This window comes from Idiotropiscis lumnitzeri, chromosome 13 (genome assembly GCF_059441095.1).
Source record: "Idiotropiscis lumnitzeri isolate Australia: NSW breed Sydney's pygmy pipehorse chromosome 13, RoL_Ilum_1.0, whole genome shotgun sequence".
Classification (NCBI taxonomy): domain Eukaryota; kingdom Metazoa; phylum Chordata; class Actinopteri; order Syngnathiformes; family Syngnathidae; genus Idiotropiscis; species Idiotropiscis lumnitzeri.
This window is the reverse complement of record NC_142403.1, coordinates 15,450,952-15,474,503: the sequence shown is the minus strand read 5'-3', so window position 1 is coordinate 15,474,503 and position 23,552 is coordinate 15,450,952. Positions and strand designations below refer to the sequence as shown.

The 23,552-nt window shown below is 42.1% G+C and overlaps 1 protein-coding gene across 1 annotated transcript in view; it reads right to left on the bottom strand.

Annotated features, from left to right (window-relative positions):
- sned1 (sushi, nidogen and EGF-like domains 1) overlaps window positions 1-23,416 on the bottom strand; it is a 27,990-nt gene extending 4,574 nt beyond the window's left edge. The window contains exons 1-26 of the mRNA XM_088313950.1: window positions 22,643-23,416; window positions 15,255-15,542; window positions 14,971-15,111; window positions 14,475-14,637; window positions 14,286-14,411; window positions 13,914-14,027; window positions 13,499-13,612; window positions 13,051-13,164; window positions 12,557-12,604; window positions 12,362-12,472; window positions 9,205-9,297; window positions 8,523-8,657; window positions 7,834-7,953; window positions 7,623-7,739; window positions 7,357-7,503; window positions 5,196-5,369; window positions 4,720-4,833; window positions 4,532-4,645; window positions 4,117-4,230; window positions 3,891-4,007; window positions 2,707-3,000; window positions 2,192-2,381; window positions 1,797-1,909; window positions 1,148-1,426; window positions 771-867; window positions 568-650 (exon numbers count right to left, since the gene is read on the bottom strand). Of these exons, the coding sequence (XP_088170076.1) occupies window positions 568-650; window positions 771-867; window positions 1,148-1,426; window positions 1,797-1,909; window positions 2,192-2,381; window positions 2,707-3,000; window positions 3,891-4,007; window positions 4,117-4,230; window positions 4,532-4,645; window positions 4,720-4,833; window positions 5,196-5,369; window positions 7,357-7,503; window positions 7,623-7,739; window positions 7,834-7,953; window positions 8,523-8,657; window positions 9,205-9,297; window positions 12,362-12,472; window positions 12,557-12,604; window positions 13,051-13,164; window positions 13,499-13,612; window positions 13,914-14,027; window positions 14,286-14,411; window positions 14,475-14,637; window positions 14,971-15,111; window positions 15,255-15,542; window positions 22,643-22,858 (3,736 nt within the window). The 5' untranslated portion in view covers window positions 22,859-23,416. The remainder of the gene's footprint in view (window positions 1-567; window positions 651-770; window positions 868-1,147; window positions 1,427-1,796; window positions 1,910-2,191; window positions 2,382-2,706; window positions 3,001-3,890; window positions 4,008-4,116; window positions 4,231-4,531; window positions 4,646-4,719; window positions 4,834-5,195; window positions 5,370-7,356; window positions 7,504-7,622; window positions 7,740-7,833; window positions 7,954-8,522; window positions 8,658-9,204; window positions 9,298-12,361; window positions 12,473-12,556; window positions 12,605-13,050; window positions 13,165-13,498; window positions 13,613-13,913; window positions 14,028-14,285; window positions 14,412-14,474; window positions 14,638-14,970; window positions 15,112-15,254; window positions 15,543-22,642) is intronic.
- Window positions 23,417-23,552: the final 136 nt, after the last annotated feature.

Sequence of the window (23,552 nt, the reverse complement as noted above, 5' to 3'; positions counted from 1 at the left end):
TTTTTACGGAGCTGATGATGTCATCAGCAGCATGATTCAATTACCAAAGCATAACAACACATCTTAACATGTCACATAACAACAAAAACAACACAAGCGATTCTTTTGCCTAATCTAGAGACACACATGGAACGACTTAAGCAAGAGATTTTTGGGGGCCTCCTCAACGTAAACAAATGTCACACAAACACGCAGTTGTAGAAAAACTAAAGTGGGGGGAAAAAAATGAAATGAGTACCAGAAATGGCCAAAATTATATCAAGATTAAAAAACTACATCGGTAAAAGTGGGGGGAAAAAAAGGCATTAGTTGTTTTTAATACATAAGGTGTAATTGTCTATTTTAGTTTAGTTTGACTTCAACTGGGTGTGGTCGTAAACAGCTTGAAGCCTTTGTTGCTTGTTCGGAAACAAATTGAGTTTACAGCATAATACAATGCTCATTTTTTTTTAAATATTTTTGCTCACAAGTCAAAGAAAAAAAAACATTGCCCTAATAACAGCTCATAAAAAAAAGATTTGATAAAAAGATAATAAAGATAAAAAAAAGATTTGCTATTATGCTTACTGGTCCGATGTCGAATGGCTTTTCTTGGCAAGTGTGTGAACTTGGCTGTGATCTTTCCCCTCCTGTCAATCATTTCAGTGTACCTGCAGAGAATATCAGTCAGTCCAATAATTGTTTTGTTTTTTTCATTATTATTCCGCCCACCTTTTTCACATTCCACTGCTCCGTATTTCTTCCATCATTTTGATTGGTTATTTTCATACCTCGGTTCCGCGCCACCTCCCAGGTCCTGAGACTGAGACGGTCTTCGTCCCGCTTTGCTCGGTCGTTCTCTTCTTCCGGGCCTGGCCTCCATCGGCACTGAGCCCAAAGAAACGCAATTCCACGTGGAGAGAAGGGATTATTGGTCACAATTGTATTAATTTGGAAAAAGAAAAAAAACTAATCAGTTGATTCAGAGGCGATCTGGTGTTTATCTGCATATGTTTTTGACACTGTACAGTCAGTGTGAAAGGTGCTTCAGGTACGACCTACGAAGATAGAAAAATTATCGGGTTCCCCTATTCCATATTTGTGCTGAAAGAATACAGGTAGTATAAAAGGGGAAAATTCCCAGGTTAGATTGACTTGCGATACTCACAGGTGATGAAGTCCAGGTACTGAGGCTGGCTGTGGACCTGCTCCTGACCCGCCTTCTTGACGGAGGTAAGGGCGAGTCGGTAGAGCTGAGCCGGCGTCAGCTCTCGGAGCGTGTACGAGCCCAGCAGGCCGCCGGCCAGAAAGCGACTCCTGGTGGTCAGCCCTCGCGTCACGTTCACTACAAAGCCGTCGGATACGAGCTCCGGGTGGCGGGTCCAGGTGATGGCAGCTGAGTTGGCGGTGACGTGGGCCAGCGACAGATTTTGCGGGGGAAGCGGCCCTGAAGGCGACGTGGAAAAACATAGAATTATATCAGTTTTGAAAAAACAAAAAGAATTTCTACAAAAAATTTTAAAACTTTTTTTCAGAAATTTTTTTTTTTTCTTTTAAAAAATAAAATGCTTAATCTTTCGAAAAACGAGGGCAGGGAATCAATGAAATCATGACTTTCTTGGAATAAAAAGTGCAATTTATTCTTGAAGAAATACTTTATTCTTGATTTTAAAAAAAAACAATTCGAAAAAAATACTGTTAAGTAATTATTTGTTTTTAACTAGTTTTTACAGCCTACACACATCTGAATTTAGACTTGCATACCTGCAGTCTAGTATCACAATGTGGTACAACATAAAAAATAAAAAAAATCCTACTGGTCCAAAAGTGCAAGGGTCCTGCCGAATGGCTTGTTGAGGGAAACTCATCGGGTCTGAGTCCACTTTGGGTCAACACGTCCACTGTGTACTTGTGGGCAGGAAGTAGAGAACTGAAATCAACATGACGGTTGATGTTACATTACAACATGGAGAGTTGTGCAACAGCACCCTCTGGTGGTAAGAAAATACATACACTAGCCAATAGGCAATGTAGGTTCAGTAAGTGACTAGCTTGTGAGCAAGTTAGCTACTTAGTTGAAAAGTAGGTAGGTAGCAAGCTAGCTATGGGGAAAGGATTGTAGGCAAGGGAGCAAAGTGGACAGGTTGCGCGTTAGAAAGTTAAATAGTTGGTATTGATCGGTGACTGGTTCGCTGTGGCTTCCGGGTCTGACCTGAAGGCGTGTTCGCTGGTGGTTGCGTTGAGCAGGGCCGTGTGCGCTTTACCGCCGTCCTCGGGCGTGAGAGTGACACGAATCCTGCTGACGGGTGCGTGGCGGGTAGTCTTGAGGTTGAGGCTCCAGCTCAGCCACACCTCAGACGACGACACGTTCAGCACCAGCAGACGCTCCACACGCCGTGGCCCTTCGTTTTTAGCACAAACAGTCCAGTCAACATGAGCACAACTACTTGAATGCGTGAGAGGCTGCCCGGAAGATGACATACTACTGAAATGCTCTCACACGACATATGAAAAGCTCTCGCCACACTCCTCTCTCACAAACACTAACGAAGCACTCTGATTACACACTCCTGAAACGCTCTCATTCGCACTATCGAAATATATTTCAGTATATTATACGAGTACAATTTCAGAATATCTCATGAGCATCCCGGTGTGAGACGATTTGAGTGTGAGAGCATTTCAGTAATCACTGCGAGAAAAGTGCGTATTGTGTCTGTCACTGACTGGTGCGTATGAGAGCGGTGGCTGGCCTGCTGACGTGGTCGCTGTTGGCGTTGCGCTTGATGGAGTAAGTCGAGATGTTGTAGAGCAGGCCAGGCACCAGACTTCGCAGGATGTGCCGCCTGCTCTGCCGGTCCAGAAAGTCAACCTTGCGGGCGCCTCCACGGCCGTGCGGCGCATACGTCACCACAAAGCCGCTCAGCCACGCTGCAGAGGATGCCTCCGGCTGGTCCCAGCGCAGTTCCATCTCGCTCTCCTCCACACGCTGCACGTGCAAGCCAGAGGGAGGCAGCAGATCTAGGAACAGTTGGCAGAACATGACGACCGGCAAGGGTAGCCATCACACAATATACAGCGGAACACTCCCGTGGTTAAACTTTTGACATAGTTTTGTGCACAGGCAATTTGGTAGGGAGCTAACTAGTGACCTAGCTTGCTAACTATGTAGCTAGCTGAGGATTGCTATTTTGCTGGGATATGTTGGTAGTTAGCTAGGTAAGTCAGTAGCTAAGTAGCTAAGTTACAATGGCAGGTTGGTAGTTAAGTGGGTATATAGATAGATGGCTAATTTAATTACTAAGTACCGGTATGTAGGTAGCTAGCGAGGTATTTCAGGAGCTAGGTAGATAACCAAAGTGATAGGATTTGTAATTTGGTAGCTTGATACGTGGGAAGCTAGGTAGGACAGAAGTTAGTTAGATAGATAGTTAACGTGGAACACAACATAGTAACGATATTGGGAGGTTGGTAGTTTGCTTGGAAGGTGGCTGGGTAGGTTGCTAACTAGGTAGCAAGTAAAGTCAAGTAATGGTAGTTTGGTGTAGGTTGACAGGTAATCTTGGTACAGTAGGTAGGTAGCTAGGTATGACAGTAACTGTGTGGGTAACTTTGAACTACGTTAGGTAGTTAGCTAGTCAGTCAGTCAGTCAGTTACTTAGTTTGTTGTTCATTTTTGAGGCAGGTAAGGACGTAGTTTATGAGCTAGAGCTAATCTGGTAACTAGATTGGTGGAGCTAGGCAGGTAGATAGCAAGGGTGAAAGTTAGGGACCAATGTAGTTGAATAGATAACTATGTGAATCAGTACCTGTGCAGGTAAGATAAGGTAGGTAGTTAGGGATGGAACTAGCTAAAACAGACAAATAAAATGAAACCCTATAAATAATAAAATAAAATAAAGATGTCCAACCTTTCTCACAGTCTTTCCCAGTGTGTCCGGCTTTGCACACGCAGTCGTAGTTTCCTCGCCTGTCGCTCCTGCACTCGCCCCTGTTCCCGCAGGGATGCAGTACACAGGGATCCTCCACTAGGGGGCGACACAGTCAAAAACTTGCTACTATGCTGGTCCAAAAAAAAACGTGTGTACTGGCTGAACTTGAAGATGAGGAGGAGGAGGAGGATGGAAAGCCACTTACACATCTGGCACTGGTCACCGAAGAAGCCCTCTTTGCATGTGCACAAGTACGCCTTCTTGTAGGCACGACACATCCCGCCGTTCAGACACGGGTTGGACTCGCAGCTGTCCTGCTCTACGCACACACATATATGCGCACACACGCACACACACAGACAAACACATTCACAATGTGATGATGACCACATTTGAGGCCCTTATTTTCCAACAAAAACAATCCAGTCAACAAGAGCACACCCACTTGTAAGTAAGAGTATGAGTTGTTTTTTTTCTATTGAGTAAAGTTTTTTTGGGGATGTGTAAGGGGTTTATTTTTTTTATTTGTATGAGAGGTAAATGTTATTTTTGGCCTATGCAGCACCTTGTGCGGTTAACATGTCATTTGAATGTCAGTTAGAGTGTTGTTTTGGGTGTACCTGTTTGGCAGTGGCGTCCTTTGAGGCCCGCTGGGCAGCGACACAAGTAAGACCCCGGTTGGTTCTCGCAGGTTCCTCCTTTCTTGCATGGCTCCGACAGGCACTCGTTGATGTCTTACATATATATGTATTACATTTTTACAAATTAATTAAAATTAAAAAAAAAACAACAGCAACGAAGCACTCACCTATCTGACACTGTTTCCCACTATAGCCTTGCTCACAGTCGCACACGTAAGACTCTCCGTGGTTGCGACACGTTCCGCCGTTGACGCACGGCTCAGATGAGCATTCATTAAGTTCTGGAGGATGGATATAAGCATCATTTGTGTCTGAAAATCCGTTTGAGCATTTCTTTTGATATCCTGCAAGGTCATAGGTGCCGAGCTGCGAATCGCGAAAATCAGCAAGTCATTGAAAAAGGTTAATAATTGCCCATAGACGCCTCAAGATGGCAGCAAAGCACGACTTGTGTTTACATGAAATTATTCAACCTCACTTCAATATAGTCATGTTCAGGTTGAGTAGATTTTTTTTTGCAAATAATGTTGGAGAGATTCTGAATGTGAGCGTGCTCGTATGTCGATAAAGGTGGATCTCAAGGATATAGAATAAATGTCCAAACGTCTTTGCATATTGTCGTGTATTTGTGTGTTGTACGCACCCTCGCAGACGGGCGGCTGGCTCCAGTCGCCCTGGACGCCGCAGACGCTCTGTGTGGCTCTGGGCACCGCCACGTATCCCGCCTGGCAGAGGTAAACGGCTACCGATCCCGGCAAGGTGGACGAAAACTGAACCACGGCGTGGTCCACTTGCGACGGCGGCCCGCAACCCACCTCTGAAATATCAGCAATTATGTGGCATTTGTTAGCATGCTAGCAAGCAAGAATGTCAGAAATAAAATATTTAATATTTGTTTAAATAGTTTCAATATTACAAGAATAATGATATAATAGTAATAATTTATACCACAAAAATAATCGTACTGTAAAAATTAATTTAAAAGAATAATATCGTTTTAAAAGAAAATTGTTAAAAAAGAAAATGTAATAGATTTTTTTAGGGGGGTTATCGAAGTAAATAAAAGCAAAAAAAAATAAATGTGCATGAAAAAAATTGCAATGATTACGAGTATTGTAGTTTCTAAAAAGGTGACATATTACAGTAATGTATTTTGTCAACAAAGTAATAATAATATCATTTCGGGAAAAAAAAATATTTTGAGGGGGGCAAAGTCGTCATAAGCATTTTTTTTTATTTTCTTAGAAAATAAATTGTATTACTATATTGCAAGAGTAGCAATATGTGTTTTAAGAAAAAAGTTTAATATGGTCACTGAAGCTAGGATTTTTTTTCCTTGGAGGGGAGCATCGAGGAGGGGGGCAAATATATATATTATATTTAATATTTATTTTTTTTATACACCCAAAAAAGTCTTCAGAAAACACAAATAAAAAAAAACACTTCAGGCTACTTCCTGGGTCATGTTTGCATTGTCACTTGTCACTAGGCAGAATTCATGGGGCTCAATACCACCAGCGCCAGTGGGAATAAAATGTTACATAGCAGCCATGTTCGTTGGGCTATTTGAATGACAAACTAGGATCTATATATTTTTTAACGCATTCCTTTAAATATGAAATTACTACTCTGTATAGTAAATAGAAAAATATTTCAAGTGAAGTGGTCCTCCGGGACATGGCAACGGCAACATGGGAACATCGAGGCTAAAATGAGCTGGGCGTCAATGCTCATGTGTCCTGGGCTTTGACTTGAAATAGCTTTTACTCACTTGTATAAAGGCTCGGGCTGCTACAGGGCAGCAACTACGCTAAGATTAGCGTCACACGGACACAGCCACATCATCGGAGCGCCATTCCCGGGGGTGCGTCAGATTTAAAGTGGAATAGTACCAGAATATTGTCCTATTTTGGGGCGGAGTGTAACATTACAAGACTTAAGTCAAAAGTGAGCATGAAAAAAAAAAAAGACTTAATTTTACTAAATATTTTTACTAGTCTCATTTTTGGAGAATGATTTAAATATAATGAAAATATAAAGGTATCTTTCATTGACAAACTAGTTTCTTCCGACAATTTTTTTTTCAAGAATGGTGGCTGTAGACATAATTTCCCCAGAATGTATTTTTTAAGAATGTCTTTTTAAATAAAATAATCTCATATTTATTGTGAGTATTTTTTAATACAATGAAAATAATTTGGTATTTTTCACAAATACATTTTTTTTCTGAGAACAATGTACTTTTCTGAAAATAATATTGTTGTTTTTTAAAGGCATAATCCCAAAAGAATAATGTTTAATTAAAATAGAAATATAAACGAATATGACAAGAAAAATAAAGCTGGACTTTCATTTTGAAAAGCATCATCTTGATGAGGTTTCAAAAAAGCAAACGTTAATGAGAATATATTTCTTTAATTATTTTCTATTTTTTTAAGTTGTATTATTCAAAGAAATTGTCTTTTTTGGAATTATAACATAAGAATTATTTGGAGTGGAAAATATAACAATGTGACTGACATATTTCAGGGGGAAAAAGTTCCAATTTTACAAAAAGACATTTCTGACAAGAAAAACAATCTGCATATTGCCTGTATAACATTTTTTTCCTTTTAGGGTAAAATGTTTGACTAGTAGAAGAATAACATACTTTTGTTTTTTTTAAAAAGAAAAGAATCATTTTGCCTTTTAAGAGAAACAAGTCATGATTTTTATAGGAACATTTCTTGTATATTTTTCTTAAAACAATAATTTCATTTACAAAATATTTGGGTGGGCGGGAAGTACACGCTGTGATGGCTGACCTGGGTGATGGTGCACGGATGTAGCTGTGCTGACCTCGCAGTGTCTTCCAGTGAACAAGTCCGTGCACTCACACTTGTACTTCCCGATGTAGTGGAAGCATGTCCCTCCATTCACACAAGGACTGGACGCGCATGGATCAGGCTTCCCTAAATGAAATATTTTTCAAACTTTGATAAAAAAAAAAATAAATAAAATAAAAAAAAAAATCCCAAAACGCTTTAAATCCATTTTTCTGCGTGTGTGTGTGTGCGTGAGGCCAACTCACCCACTTCACAGTGTTTACCGGTGAACCTGTAAGGACACACACATCTGTAGCTCCCCGCCTCCTCCCTGCACGAGCCCCCGTTGCGACACGGACCGGAGGCGCACGTGTTGAGTCGCACTGCAACCACACGGAGAGAAAATTTGGTCCTTTTGTATTTGTGACTTTGGCAGGTTGTACTGTTCATCAAGCCCACTGGTGTGTGCGCTGGTACCTTTCTCGCAGTGTTTGCCCCAGTGTCCGTGGGCACACTGGCACGTGTAGCCTCCGTCGCGCTCGTAGCAGTAGCCGCCGTTGAGACACGGGCTCGAGTCGCAGACGGATCGGGGCTGTACTGAAAAACACAAAGCGACACTTGACTGTGTTCCTTCCGTCTTGTCTGGTTTTTAAAACCGCAAACGTGCCATGGGCTATTCGAGCAACCACAGTGGAAAGAAAAAAGAATAATTAAATAAAATGAGTCTTTCTTTTCATTATTATACCTTTTTGTTCTTCCAAAATATGACTAATACATAAATGTTTTATTTTAATCTTGAGAAATATTCTTCGGAAAAAAATGCATCTTTATTCTATTATTACGCTTTTATTCTTGAAGAAATCCAACTTTACTAACTACTACTTACTACAAATACACATATACATTTTCATTCTCCACAAACTTTCTTTGTGAGAAAAAAAAAGCAGATTAGTCAAAATATTTTGTTTTATTTCCTGAAAAAAATTTAACCAGGAAAAAAGAAATTCATTATAGTAATAAAAAATAAATAAATAAATACATAAATAAATAAATAACATCTTTATCCTTAAAAAAATATGTCTCATAAATGTATTTTATTATTAAACACACGCTTGGGTACTAGTACAAGTACTCGTCGGACAGTGGCCATGGCTGAGCGCGCTTACCATAAGGATAAAAGTCTTGCGGGTCCAGTTCTGCAACGCTGGTCTGACACGTGCACAAGTACGCACCCCCGTACTCCAGACATGGACCTCCGTCAGGACAAGGATGATTGTTGCTGCATGGTGTCTGTGTCACTTCTGAACACAAACCACAATAACACGTTTGGATATTGTCCACACTCACTATTTCATTTTTTCCCACTTTTCTTTAAGCAATTATTTTTATGCGCACACAAGTCTGAATTTAGAGTTGTATGCCGACATTGTAGTACCACGTTGCGCCACACAATACCCCAGGCAGCACTGAGCGCTACTGGGTGTTGATGCAGCGTAATTAAGAGCAAGCTTTGTAATCACGGAAAGAGGATGCTAATTTATGTTAGCGTGTAGTTGACGTTTCACATTAAATGTTATCATTAAGCTATCTGACTTTTAATTGGCGGATGAGTAAGATTTGGTTGAACATTTGTTTATTTTTTTTGGGTTTTGGAGGCTTAGTTGACTCCATAACATCAATGCTAATGTTAGGCTACGTTATACTTTATGTTAGCATGAAGCTACATGCTGATATGGTTTGGTTGAACATGTTGGTGTTTAAATATACAATTCTTAATTCTGTTTTTCCTCATCGGTCAGTTTAGTAAGCAATTTAAAAATTAATAAACAGGGTTGAGTCCAGACTTACCGAACTGGCAGTAGAGTCCCGTGTAGGAGGCGGGACATTTGCACGTCCCGTTGCTGTCCACACAGACGCCGCCATTCTGGCACAGACATTCCTCTATACACGCACACGTGCACACGCGGATAGCAAAAGTTAGCAAATGGATTTGGGTGCTGATCCAAATGTAAACAAAAGGCAGGCTGCGGTTGGAATGAATGAATGGTGACCATCTGTAGCGGATACTGAGCGCCTTTCATCTTGTTATTGATTAGCTGTCATGTGACTTATAATTTGTGTGAATGCTAAATAGCATTTACACACGTGTTATTCTGCAGCAATCAATAAAAAAGCTATTATTATTTTGGCCACTTGACATTATACTGCTTCTGCATTTTTCAACTGAATCTCTGTTCCAACAACCCCATCTATAAGACTTGAGGCATGAAGAAAAATCTCACTTTTCCCACAATTTCAGAGAATAATTCCACATGATCTTTTTCAGGACATTGATTCCCCAAATTCCCACATTTCTACAATAAAAATCCCAAGTTAAGAAGTATGTTCCATATTGAAATCCTCCTTTTACGTTTCCTGAACAAAGCATTCCAATGACAAATTTTTAAAATCATTCTGAACATAACATTGCCTTTATTTTCACAGTAAAATTACCAAATGAAGACGTGACCACTTTTCTTGACGAAATTCAAAACATTCCCCAAATTCACCCATTTTCACAATGTAACTCACAATTTTTTTTCCATCCTGATTTCCTTTTTTATACGTTGGTGGAGGAACTCAGAGAGGTTAGGTGGGCTGAGACAATTTCAAGATTTGAAAACAAATACACAAATCTTGTACAGGAGGCCAGTGGAGGGACCAGAGTTGGAGATACGTGCTCCCTCTTGTGAGCACCAGTTAAGCAGTGAGAAGACGAATTTTGGACCAACTGGAGATGCTTGAAGGCCAGCCGTCTAAAATGAAAAAAACTGGATTGAACTAACAACTGCATTTAAAACCCAAATTCTGACTGTTGGCGCCAAGGGGCCCTTGTCAGCAGGATGGGACGTACAAGGGCCACTGTGACCAAACACCATAACTGTTTCCTTTTCATTGAAATTCAAGAAATTCAGTGCCATCCAGGCCTTGATTTCCTCCCGACAAGACAGAAGCGGCCTTAATGAGAAAGCGTTATTTTTGCTCAGCGGGACATAGATCTGACAGTTAACCGCATAGCGGTGGAAGGAAATACCATCTTTTCTTAAGACGGGACCTAAGGGCAGCAAATACAATGAAAACAGCAGGGGCTCCAAAATTGAATCCTGCGGAACACCGTACGACATTGGGACAGCGCAGGACTCAGAACAATCAAGGCTAACTTAAAAATTTCTGCGAGCTAAATGGCAACAAAACCACTCACTTTCAATCACCTCGGGCACAAAGATGTTGTTGTTTACACTCAGTGTCCTAATTGAAGCGTCTAGGCGGAGGAAGCAGCCGTATCACGCAAGACAAAAATGCCTGGCCTTTGAAGTTTATTCCTCTCGTGATACGGAGCCGATGTGGCGAGAACCCTGGGGCCGATGAGCAGACGCTTCATTAGCACAACGTGCTCTTTCATTGGCTACCTTTGAAGCCATGAGGCGCTCCCTGGTGTCCTGTTTTTGTTTTTTATTTTTTCCACTTGCCGTTCCAAGGAAAGCATTGATGAAGATTCAGGAGATGCTTACTTGAGCTCATGGGTGACAAGTTGCATGCTGTTTGCTGGAGCTCCAGCGCAATTAGAGGGTTCACCAAGGCGAGGCGCGATATGCTGCTGCATTACGCTCTCTCGCAGACACAAATTAAAATACTTCATATTCTCCACGTTAAATTTTTTTTAATTCAAATATATTATATATTGAAATTTACGATCACAGCAAGATCAAAAGGACCAAATGCCAAGAACTTTTTACATTGCCGCAATTTTTACTCATTTGCTTGAAAATGATTGAACGCACGGGTGGGAGAGAGACACTAGTCTGATTTATTTTTTGTGGCGATTGACTTGACCTTGAAGAGACTTCACCGGTAATGTGGTGAAAAACAATCTGTTGGCAACAAAACACATTAAGTCATGCCTCAAATTAAAGGACATGACGAGTGTGTTCCTGGTTACTAATTATTTTGTCAATAATCCCTTATATGATGACACAATTACAATTTTTTTTTTTTGTATTCAATTTTCTCGAAAATTTGAATCAAATATCACATGATTGCAAACAGATTATGACATAATGACAATGAACATATTGTTATCTTTGAGAAAAGTCATTTTTTAGGGAGCTGGGAAACTCATAATCCTCCAAGAAAAATTCAATATTTTTTTTAGAAAATTTTTATTTTTGGGGGGAAAATTTGTGGCAATAGAAAAAAAAAATATATATATATTTTTGTAATATGGCACCATACTTCTATAAAAAAAATTAAATATATTTTTGAAACAAATATTTATTTCGATAAAATTAAACATTGTTTTTTTTTTTTCAATTGAATAAGTATGACAATTCTCATATCATCCTGCCTTTCCCCCCTCCAAAAACAATACTGCTTAATTCTCAAATTCTCTTTTCCTCCTTAAGATCAGCAACTTTATTAGAAAAAAAATAATTTATAATACCATATCGTTTTAAAAAATAAAAATTTCAGATTTAAGACTTTATTCTTGTAATACTACAATAAACAATTTATTCCAGAAAAAAAATTCCCACACAATGCAACACTTGGCCCTATTTTCTATCAACTTTATTAAAAATTCATTATTATACGGTTTAAAAAAAAAAAAAAGCAGCTTGTCCATGTTTTGGTGCTCAGTGTGGCGTGTTGGCCGTGTTCCAGAGTAGCAAATAAGTAGCCGCATATTTCTGTGGCGGGAAGCAATGAGTTGAATACCACGGAGTGCGGCATCCCCTCATAAAGAAACATTTGGCCGTCTAGACAAAGCGCTTCCTCTTTTGTTGGTAAACTCATAAAGAACGCTCCATAAAACAAATATTTACAGGAGGCAGCCCGCTTAACCCCCGGGTTCAACTAAAATGTGTCGGTTTTGATGATTACAACAACACATCAGCATGCGACCTCGCCCAAAGGCAGGGGTCGGAATTCCTGCGGCTGGAACTACCGGTCCGGACACAGACGCGCTTACCTTGGCACATATCGCCGTAGTATCCCGGCGCGCATGAGCACCGGTGCTTGCCGGAGCCGCCGTCCGATTGGCAGATCCTGTTTTGGCCGCAGTTGTCGGGCTGGCATGGGCCTGCAGGCAAAGGAAAAGACAAAAAAAAAAAGTCACAACCCAACACCAAGAAAACTTGTCGGATAAAGTCGTCTTAGAGCTCACTTGTTTGGTTTTTGGACTCGGTTGAATTGAACTGGAGTTCCATCAACTCTGTGGGAAACAAAATGACAAATTTAAATTATTAATATACTTCTATGGTAATTTGTTTTCCTGAAATATGTTTTTTTTTTTCAGTCTTGCAACATTAGGACTTTTCCATACAAAATATAGCTTTATTCTTGGGAAAAATATTTATTTATTTATTTATTTTCCTCTTGAATGAAGAACATACATTTTTATTTTACAAATGCACAGCTTTATTCTGATAAGTTATGCTTTTTTAATTCTCAGGAAAAATCAGCTTTAGGGTTGTGGCATTCTTGTTTTTTTTTTTTTTTACTGAAAAAATATCAACTTAATCTGGAAAACTTCATCCAATCTTGTACACATTATATCTTTTCAATTTGACTTATTTTGTCAATATGCCTTTATGTGACACAATAACCAAGACACTTCTTTATTTATTTTTTTTCTTAAAAATTTGACCTGAATTTCACCTGACTCGCAGACGACTCCTGTGAACGGAGCTGGACAAAGGCAGGTGAAGTTGCTGCCGTGATTGACGCACTGGCCTCCATTCAAGCAGGGTTGCGAGTCGCACTTGTCCTTTTCTGCAGCATATGACACAAACTCAAATTATTATTGGAATAAAAAATACATAAAAAAAAAACACTGCTTGGAAGCACAGTGAACCAGCGCAACATCGTCTGTTACCCAAAAATAATGCTAATATCTACTAGCCCATCTATGGTGTTTCACATTACAAATTAGCATAAAGCTAGCAGTAATGCTAAATTCTCTTTTGTTTTGTTTCAGTTTTAAAGTGATATCAAACGATAGCCTCCCATTTCTTGACAGCGACAGATTGAAAACAGACACTAAACATAAACTTTTTGTTTGTATAAACGGGAGTTCCCTTGTCAAGGATGACAAACTGCGTCCCACCTGTCTGGCACAGCACGCCGGTGTAGCCTGGCGGGCACACGCAGGTGAAATTGTCGGCGGTCTGCATGCACAGCGCGCCGTTGAGACACGGCCCGTCCCTGCACTCGTCCACATCTGCAACGGAATGTTACATCCATATTTCAATATTTACTCAGCCGATTGATATATCCGCCACGCGGCTCCCCTCGTGCTGCAAGTATGCGCCGCTGGCCGTCAAATAAAGTATCACAAGAGGTCAGATGCATCTTCACACCGACTGGCTGTGGGAATGTTCTTGAAAACTCCACAGAAGGGAATCGGGAATTTCACACTCTATCAATCTATCTTCTGCAGCTATCTAATAAATTTAAATTCATTTACACGATTTATTTACAATGATTGCAGTTCATATTTTGCATACAATCGGTGTTGGTACCTGTTTCACACAAAGTCCCGTTGTATCCAGGTGGACATTGACAGCTGAAACTGTTGACGTGGTCTTGACACGTTCCTCCGTTCTGGCAGGGAAACGAAGCACACTCATCCACATCTGCAAAGTATGGGTGACAGATTTTACCAAAGTGGGGCATAAAAAGGTCCAGAAATTCAGTGTTGGTGCATGAAAGATACCAATAGAGAATGGGACGACTCGCCAGTTTGCAATAATGCCACAGAAAAAGGCATATAAAAGAAAGCTCGGGACGGATCCAAATTTGGTGTCATTTGTGAAAGGCAGAGTGGCAACTGTTTCGCCACGAATCTGCCAATTTTGCATTCAAGACAGCGTGAAAGGGGGCTCCCGACTCACTGATGTGGCATCGTCGTCCGGTGAATCCCGACAAGCAAGAGCAGGTGAACGAAGGATTTCCCGTGATGCAGTCATCGATGCAGCGGCCTCCATTAAGGCAAGGTCTCAGGTGCGGGCACACCGACGCTGGGGGAACAAGTCAGTGCGTAAAAGTCGACCTCGCAGTTTGTCAAAAGGGGGCGCTCTTACCTGAGTTGTTGCAGCCGCCCACCTCCACGTTGGCGTGGTCAATGCGAAAAACCCAGCGGCCCGGGAAGCCCACGTTGGTGGTGGTCTCTACGTGGGCCACGTCTTGGGTGCGCGAGCCGGGAATGTTGAAATACCGTTTGCCATCGCCGGCGTTAAAACCTGCCTGGGAGAGACGGAAAATGGGGCAGCCAATCAGAGCTTGCTAACTAATTAGCGTCTGCTAACCAATCAGAGGTGTTACCAGGACCACATAGTGAAATCGGTCCGGCAATATCTGCCAGATTTTAAGCGTTGACCAAGTCAACAGACTGGAAGGTGATACCAAATCATACCTGAATACAGTACCGACCTATCTTACTTATGCCATTCCTACCAACCTAACCGCTAATCTAGCTAGCTAGCTAGGTAGCTAGCTACCAACCTACACAGAAACCAATCTCCATATCTACCAACGACCTACCTACTTGACTCAACAGCTACCAGCTACCATGCTTACCTGTGCTGCAATGCCTCCCTGGCCATTCGCGTCCCCCCCACTACTGGCATGCCTTCCGGTGGTCCAGGTGATGTTGCTGTAGTTGAAGATGGTAAACGAGAGCTCACCATCAGTAATGAGTACCACTTGGAATGTGTTTACCTGCAGAAAAACAAGAGACAGCATTTGTGTCTCTAGTATACACTAAACCAAACAGTGGTTCATCGTTTGAGCCCACAGAATTTTAAGCGTTCATTTTTTTTTTTTTTAAATGTGGGTTCATTGTATGCGGTAGATGTCCATACCGGCGTAGTTGAACTGCCGCCATAGAAAGTTACTTGGTGCCAGGTGGAGATGAGCACCCAGGTGGCGTTGAAGTCAGGGAAGTCAGAGAAAAACATTCTGATATCCGCGGCCGCCCGGCGCAGGATGGCCGGCTCGCGGCTCTGTCGGTAGAAGACCAGTCCCGCTCGCCGGTTATCCACATCGGCCCAGAAAGGCGCCACTACCCGGCGGTCCCCGGCGATGGGGAATGCTACTGGAGTGAACTGGGACACCTCCCTCAAGAAGGACACCAGACCGTTGTTGTTCACCTGAGGAGGAGACAAGTGACTCATCAGTGACTCAGCGTCACCCTGGTGGATGTTTGCTCTTCCCAAGTGGCAAACACATGCTAGGTTTATTTATTCTGAGGAAGAGCAGACTGCAGCTGAGCAAACCAACAGATTCCCAACTGGGAGGTCATTCAGACGGATGGAGAGTTCACACATTTTCTGCTTAGAAATCATAACCCTCATTATCCTAAAGCAGGTGTGGGCAAACTACGGCCCGAGGGCCACATGCGGCCCGTTAGACGTGATAATATGGCCCGCTAAACTTTAAAAAAATTAAATGAATAAACCTTTTGAATGTTTTATTTTCGAAATACGGTGGTTTTTCAAAGACATATATTGTTGCAATGCTTGTGTTCATTTTCATTTAAAATGACCAAAACACTTCATCCATCTGCTCCTGGTCCAGGCCCTCTGTCAAATTTTAAAACCCATTGTGGCCCGCCAATCAAAAAGTTTGCCCACCCCTGTACTCCAGCTAGCTACCAGCCTAACGTCCCTGCTAACTACCTACTGATAGTTGTTTCGTTGGTTAGTTAGCTAGTTAGGTGGGAGTTATGTCATTAGGTATGGCTCCTATGTCAGTAATTATGTCGGTAGTTGAAAGCTAAGTAGGTAGGGAGCTACCTTCCTTTCTAGCTAGCTACCTAGCTAGCTAGAAAGGAAGGTAGGTTCCAAGCAACAGAGGTGTCAAATCCCGTTCCAGAAATTAAAAACCCTACCACAGTTTGGCTTTAGGAACAGGTGAGTCTACTCAACAGGCAGGTAAATGAGCCTGTAGGAATACAAGCGCCTGTGGCTAAAGCTAAACTGGACCTGGATTTTGACACGTCAGCCTAGGAAGGTGGCTAGGTAGGTAGACAGTTGGTAGCTATGTTAATAGAAAGGTAGGAATATAGCTAGATAAGTAGAAAGCTTGATAGTTGGTTGTTGTATGGTAGTTATATCACTAGGTATGTAGGTAATCGGTAGCTAGATAGCTAGCTAGCTAACAAGTAGGCAGTTATGTAGGTAGGAATGTTTTAGCGCAGGCATGAACTTTGCCTCCATGCCCGCATGACCACGCAGCATGCGAGAAAACAACAACACTAAGGCAGAGCCTGCTGGAAGGCGCCCGGCCAACTTTGGCTTCACGCCCCCAAAACATAATTTGGTGTAAAAACACCCCAGGAAGTTTTGTTTGGCTACAAGGACGGAAGCTCAGTTAATGATCCCCACCACAGTTTTCTTCCCCTTCGCATCAGCGGGATGCGGTGAGAACGCGGACTCCTGTGTGCACTTGCGTGCCGGTGTGTGGAGCATGGCCGCGTAGGTCAGCTCAATCCGATAGCGAGATGAGTGGTGGGGATGAAAAGGAGTTGTGAAGCTCCCACGCCTGCAGGGAGACGCGCTAATCATGTGTTTCCGTGTAAAAGGGCCTTCAGGTGACATTGGGTGAACGGTACATGGATACATAGACACTATATATACACAAATCCATGCGTCCAGAATAGTCGGCATGTAGCAAACTGCAATAATGAGACTATTTATAAGAACATTTTAAGAACATAACACCGACAGCAGATTGACAACCATACATGAGAAAATAGTATATATATGGAAGTTAACATGTGAAGAAGCAAAAATAGTCAGCTCTCTATAAGCAGTTGACAATGAACTAAACACCGTCAGTATATTGACAACTAAACATGAATAAATAGATTTCCATCCAACTGCAGCAAAAATAGTCAAACGGAAATAGTCTATGTCGACATAAACAGTTGTGAAGGAAACACAATAGTGGTTTGGCAACCGTCTGTCATGAATGAGTAGGTACAGATGTAAATGTGCACAACCGCAACAATAGTCAGCGGGGTTCTAAGTGGCAAACCGGAATAGAAACCAAATTAACACCGATAATACGACCACAACCAAGCAGTAGTCAGCGGTGTTAACCTGTGTGTACATATTTCAAAATATCCGCTCTTGATAAGCAGCTCAGAATGAAACACCAGAAGTGAATTATTTAGGAATAACGAGAATATTTTATGATGTATATCCATCCATTTTCTGTACCGCTTGTCCTCACGAGTGTCACGAGGGGTGCTGGAGCCTATCCCAGCTATCTTCGGACAGTAGGCAGGGGGGACACCCTGAACTGGTTCCCAGCCAATCGCAGGGCACACAAAGACGAACAATCACTCAGACCTAGGGGCAATTTAGAGTGTCCAATCCACCTGCCATGCATGTTTTTGGAATGTGGGAGGAAACCGAAGTACCCGGAGAAAAGCCACCCAGGCACGGGGAGAACATGCAAACTCCAAACAGGAAGGCCGGAGCCGGAATCGAACCCACGACCATCATGTTAACCAGTCGTGCACCGTGCCGCCCACTATGTATATCATAGAAATGAATTTGAATTAATGCAGCAAGGATAGTCGTACGTGACCGGCTACATTTCTGAGCATTTAAGCCAAACTGAGGGCCTTTTGTTTGCTTGCTGTATAAAAAAAAAAAACAGTCCGAGCACGCGTTGGATGGTGTCTGAGGCTTTGCACGTATGTGAGAGAGTGAACGGGTTCAAGTGCTGCCCGGCGTTGTTGCGTCGAAACAGCGCCAAGGTCAGATTCACAGGAGAAACGTCTCTGTGTCTATATTTCTTTTTGAAAAAAAATAAAATGAGGAGGATTGGTGTGTGTGGGGGGGGGGGGTTATTGAGTGGTGGACATATCCAGGATTTAGTTTGGGTGCGTTTCTGCCGGCATCGGCGCTTTTATGGAGCACAACAAACTTTGATGTGGTTTATACGCTGAGCCAAAGCAAATCTGTCGAACGGAGAAGAAGGTGCCCAGGCGTCAACAGGAGGGGAAACACTACTTCTTTCTTGTCAAAAGAAGGACGCTTCCGCTACTCCAAAGGCTTTTCAGCTCATAAATCCACTCCGGAACAACTTTAATGCGGCGGCGACTCTGCGGGTAATTGCGAGGCTCTTTTTTTTTAATGAAGGAAAATAGTAAGTTTATGTCATGACAAATCCAGCCCATTTGAAGCCAAACATAACAACGCACGCCAGGTGAGAACATCGCACATCTCATTAACAGGCCTTGGGAGATTTTTTTTTTTTTTTACCGCATTTTCTTTCAACAGTTCTTTTTCATCAGCTTGAAGTATCCATTCATTTGTATTTTTTATTTTTTTTTTGTCATATAAGTTCCAGGTTTTTTAACACATTGCGCAGGTTGTGAAAAAATTCTCAGTGCAGTCGTGCTTATGATACCAGTGACTTGACTTGAATTTTTTATTTATTTAATTTTTTTACCTCCATTTGATTGCAGATTTAAGACACACTTAAGACTCAACGCACTTCACAATAAGCCGCATTTTGCCAAATAATGAATATTTCTTCAAAAAAAGAGTCTTCGATCTGTTCACAGCCCAATCTCAGTTGAAGTTTGTTGTCAAACCTAAACAAAACGGAACACCACATAGCTTACACTTTCAGTCTGCTAGCTTGATGCTAATGCTAAATATCATCGATGTGGCGAAGCTATAACCTTTAACGCGGTGGAGTGAACACAGAGACAGACAGACATCACAGGACTCACAGTCAAAAATAGAAAACTGCGATGCGGCTTGTATATCGTTTTTTTGGGTTTGTTTTTTTTTCTTTTGTTTGTCTCCCAAAAAGAGTTGCTTCGACTTATATATATTGGTGCGCCTTATAGTCTAGAACAGGGGTGGCCAAACATTTTGATTGACGGGCCACAATGGGTTCTAAAATTTGACATAGGGGCCGGATCAGCAGATGGATGGAGTGTTTTGGTAACCTCACCTCATCGGAGGAAATAAATACATTTAATTTTAAATGAAAGTGAATAAAAGCATTACAACAATATATATATGTCTTTGAAAACTCACAGTATTTAGAAAATAAAACATTAACAAGATTTATTCATTTCATTTTTTTCAAGTTCGGCGGGCCGGATTAAAACGTTCAACGGGCCACATGTGGCCCCCGGGCCGTAGTATGCCCACGCCTGGTCTAGAAAATACGGTAAGTAATACATAGCTCCTGTCCCTTTTCATTCTTTGTTTAAACTCACAGCAGCACTAGTAAGCTAAACTAAAAACGTGCTAAAAAGCTAAGTGATACAAGTAGAAAGAGTTCTGGCATTACTTCACACAAGACAAAGCCCCCCCCATGCCTTTTCGCGCTACCTTTTTTAGCTCCCAGAGGCTATGCTAAGCTATACTCAGCTAAACTATTACTGGCTGTTGGCCAGCTCAGAACGGAACGCTGTTTAAAAGAAGAAAAAAAAACATCTTTGGAGATGAGCGCTTGCAGATGTTGGCCAGATACTCTGTAGGCTTCTGCGTCCATGCATCATGTGCTTCACTCCCCGGCAACGCCTCTTTCTTCCTTCTCTCCACTTTCTCCCGCAATAAAAAGCGGCAGATCGTAACTATCTGCCGCTCACATCTGCTTCCAAACATGTGCTCTGTCCTCCCTGACCTTCACGCTCCTGAACCCCTGCGTTAAAAAGTACGACGAAAGAAAAAAAAAGGGGGGGGGGGCGGGGGGGGCTGTTCGGTTTTGGGAGCCGCGGCGCACGGGACTGACATCTGGGTTGCGTTAAACCTTGATTGGTCATTTCTAAGATAAAGCAGCTGGACAGTTCCAGGGGGAAGACCCCTGCCATGTTATCTGAGGCGTGGGAGGAGGAGGGGGGCTTATGGCGGGGTTGGGATCCCACGGCAACATGTGAAAACTCCCACTCACAAAGCACAACAACATAGCGACAGCTTGCCTGGTTACTGAGGCTCCGTGTTTGTCAATCACAGCAGACCAAAATAAAGGCAAGGCAAAATAGGGAAGGCCCTTTCAGCATTTATTCCATATGCTCGATACGGAGCTTGGCGCCCGTGACTAGTATGCGCTGATCCCCACTCGTAAAAAAAAACCGACATGATGTAACGAGTGAGGCAAAACAGTGTGCGAGTCGACTGCATACTAATCGTGACATTATAGATTTTTACTCGTTAAATCGAGTGCTTCACTAATAACAAGTAGTTCACTCATGTCACCATGTCACAAAGTGCCTTGCCCCGCCCACTTTTGGCACGCCACCACTGATTTGTGTTGACATGCGGAAGAATATTCAAAAACTGTCAAAATGGTCAAATGGATGATTACTTGGAAATCAGACCTTGACAGTATCGAAATTTGCGATTGATGGATTGATACGGTGGCCCAAAACGATAAATGACGATATCAATATTTTTCATCAGTTGTATTGATGACAGTAGATGAAACGAGCCCATACATGACAATTTGACATTTTGACCCACTTTTAGTCCCAAACTGTTATAATTTTTTTTTTGCCATTTCCCCGGATTATTTCTCATTTTATTATTCTGCTTACATCAATGGTTAATGTATGTTTTGTTTTTTTTTAGATTTTATTATATTTATTATACAAAAATAAGCCATTTTTCTTTCTATGGCTCTCAGTGGGATATGTTTGGAAATTCATAGGTCAGGGTTAGGCGGAAATCCAAGTTACATAACAGACAATGTTTTTTGTTTACATTCAACGGCGCAAATGCAACATTTTGGAGATCTCTCAAATGCAGCATTGGAACTTCACTGACTTTTGCCCATTGTTGCCGTGGTTCCTCAGCCTCCCCTGGTGGCCATTTGAAGAGATGAGGAGGAGGAGGCGAAGGAGGAGGAGGAGGAGATGCATCAGCACACAACAGGTGGTGCTGATTTAAGGCACATCAAAGTGTGTGTGCGTGAAAAGCCGGTGAAAAGTTCCTCTGCGGGTCGCATGGTACGGCGGAAATGTAATACGGTACAAATGGGGGGGTGGTTATGTGCACACATATATAACCAGATTTTTTTTTTTTTGAAAGAAAGATCAAATTCTTTCATGGGAAAATCATTGGAATTTTAAGAAATAAAGTATTGTGTTTTTCAGGAAAACTTTGTAACAAATAAAATTGTATTTGAAAAAAAACATTGTGTCCGGAAAATATTAGATTTTGAAGAACAGAAATATCAAACAGTTAAGCGAAAAATACCAATTTTTTTCATTTTTAAATAAAAAAAAGTTACTTCTCATTTAATTTGGGAAAATTCTTGTGTTTTTTAAAAAAAAAGTAAGTACTTTGGACAAAAGTTAAATCATATTCTGTCAGGAGAAAAACTATATTTTTCAGAAAAAGCACTATTTTTGTGATTTTATGGAAAACAAAAAAAAATTCAAAGAACAAATATGCCTTTTTTTAGAGAATGACAATTCTCATTTGCTTAGTGTAATTTGTATTTTTGAACAAAAAGTAAACGCGTTTAAAAAAAAATTGTTGTTTTGAGTAAAAGGTCCACATTTTTAACCCCTCAAAAAGTAAGTCTATGCTTTTGAGCTTGCCTATGAAATTAAGTTTGTAACCCACTGTAATGACTATCAGATCCCAGAAGATGGCGGCGTTGCAACACTTTTTCAGATCAGCACAGCTTTTGAGTTGAAGATCAAGTGTATGATCAATTATAAGGGAAACTAATGCCCACAAGTTTAGATATCTCACACTTGTACAGACTTTGTATATGTATGGTATGAACAGGGTATGAGTCACGGTCGGCAGTAGACAGAGTGTATCTGGAAAAGATGGCGTGAAAGGTCAAATTCATGTAAAAAAAAAAAGCCACTAACGTTCAGCGACGTCTAGCAAAAACTCTTCCTTTTGAAAAAAGTTTGTCAATTAAAAAAAATTAAACTTTGCAAAAATTCAGAAATTTTTGTTTTTCTTTGGAAAATGTTGTGAACTTAGGTTGAGGATGGGTCGTCTGAATTTCCTGCCACAAAAATAAACAAGTTGTATTTTTCAAGACCGCAGATCTATTGTTTGACAAGGAAACATTTTGAAACCAAAAAAAAAAAGTCAGATTTTTGCAGTAAAAACCCGCACACGGGAGAACATCCACAAACTCTGCAATGTAGTGCTTGGCCGTCAGCCCCCCCCTGCCCTGTCACTTTGCCTTGCCAAGTCCTCACACACACACACACACACACACGCACACCAAAAAACATAAACACACTCACATAGAGCCCGGTGTGCCTGTCTCCAAAGAAGGGGAACGCCACCGAGATGTCCAGGAGTCCCGAGCCTCCGTCGTCCTGGGCCACCGTCTGCACGTCCCCCCACTCTGGGCCGAAGGGGTAGAAGTCCTCCAGGGGCACGGCCGCTTCTGCCCCTCCAAGTGGCAGCAGCAGCAGCAGGGCGCACAGCAAAGAGGACAGCGGCGGTGGCGGTGGCATGGCCTCAGCCACCCTAGGTGGGGGGAGCGGATGGTGGAGGCCCCGACTCGAACCCACCTCGGGAGGGGGGAAACAAGTCGTCTTGGAGGGTCTCACGCAGGTCCTTCAGCTTCGCAGCGTGTGAGGAATACTGTGGATTCCTCGCATTCTGCTTTGGGAATGAACGAGCAGCAGCCGGAGTTGGAGCTGATTTTTTTTTTTTTTTTTTTTTGGGGTGGTAAACAATCCTGCAATTTTTTTTTTTTAGGGATCCCCTGATGACTGCGCTTGTGAGATATCCTCAATAAAAGCGCTCTATTCTAAGCCTGCTAAAGGACTTCTTTCACTGTTTGGCCACACCTACACCGCCTCCCCCCCAGCGGGGATAGACCACCTTGCATAATTAGCCGGTGCCAGCCAATGGCGACGCAGGGGGCGGGTAACCGGACTGCAGCTGGGGGCGGGGCTATGAAAATCAAAGGGTCTCTCGAAGCCCAACCCGACCGCTCAGGAGACGAGCGCACAAGGAGGCGCACTCATGAAATGAGCACGCACACACACTCACAGGCACGATGACACACGCACACACACACGCCCCCCCCCTCCCACACACACGCGCGCACACACACAAACACGCACGCACACACACACACACAAAAGAAAAGCTTTTGAGCATGTATTCTCTATTCTTGGTCTCCAGTTTAAGGTTCGCACA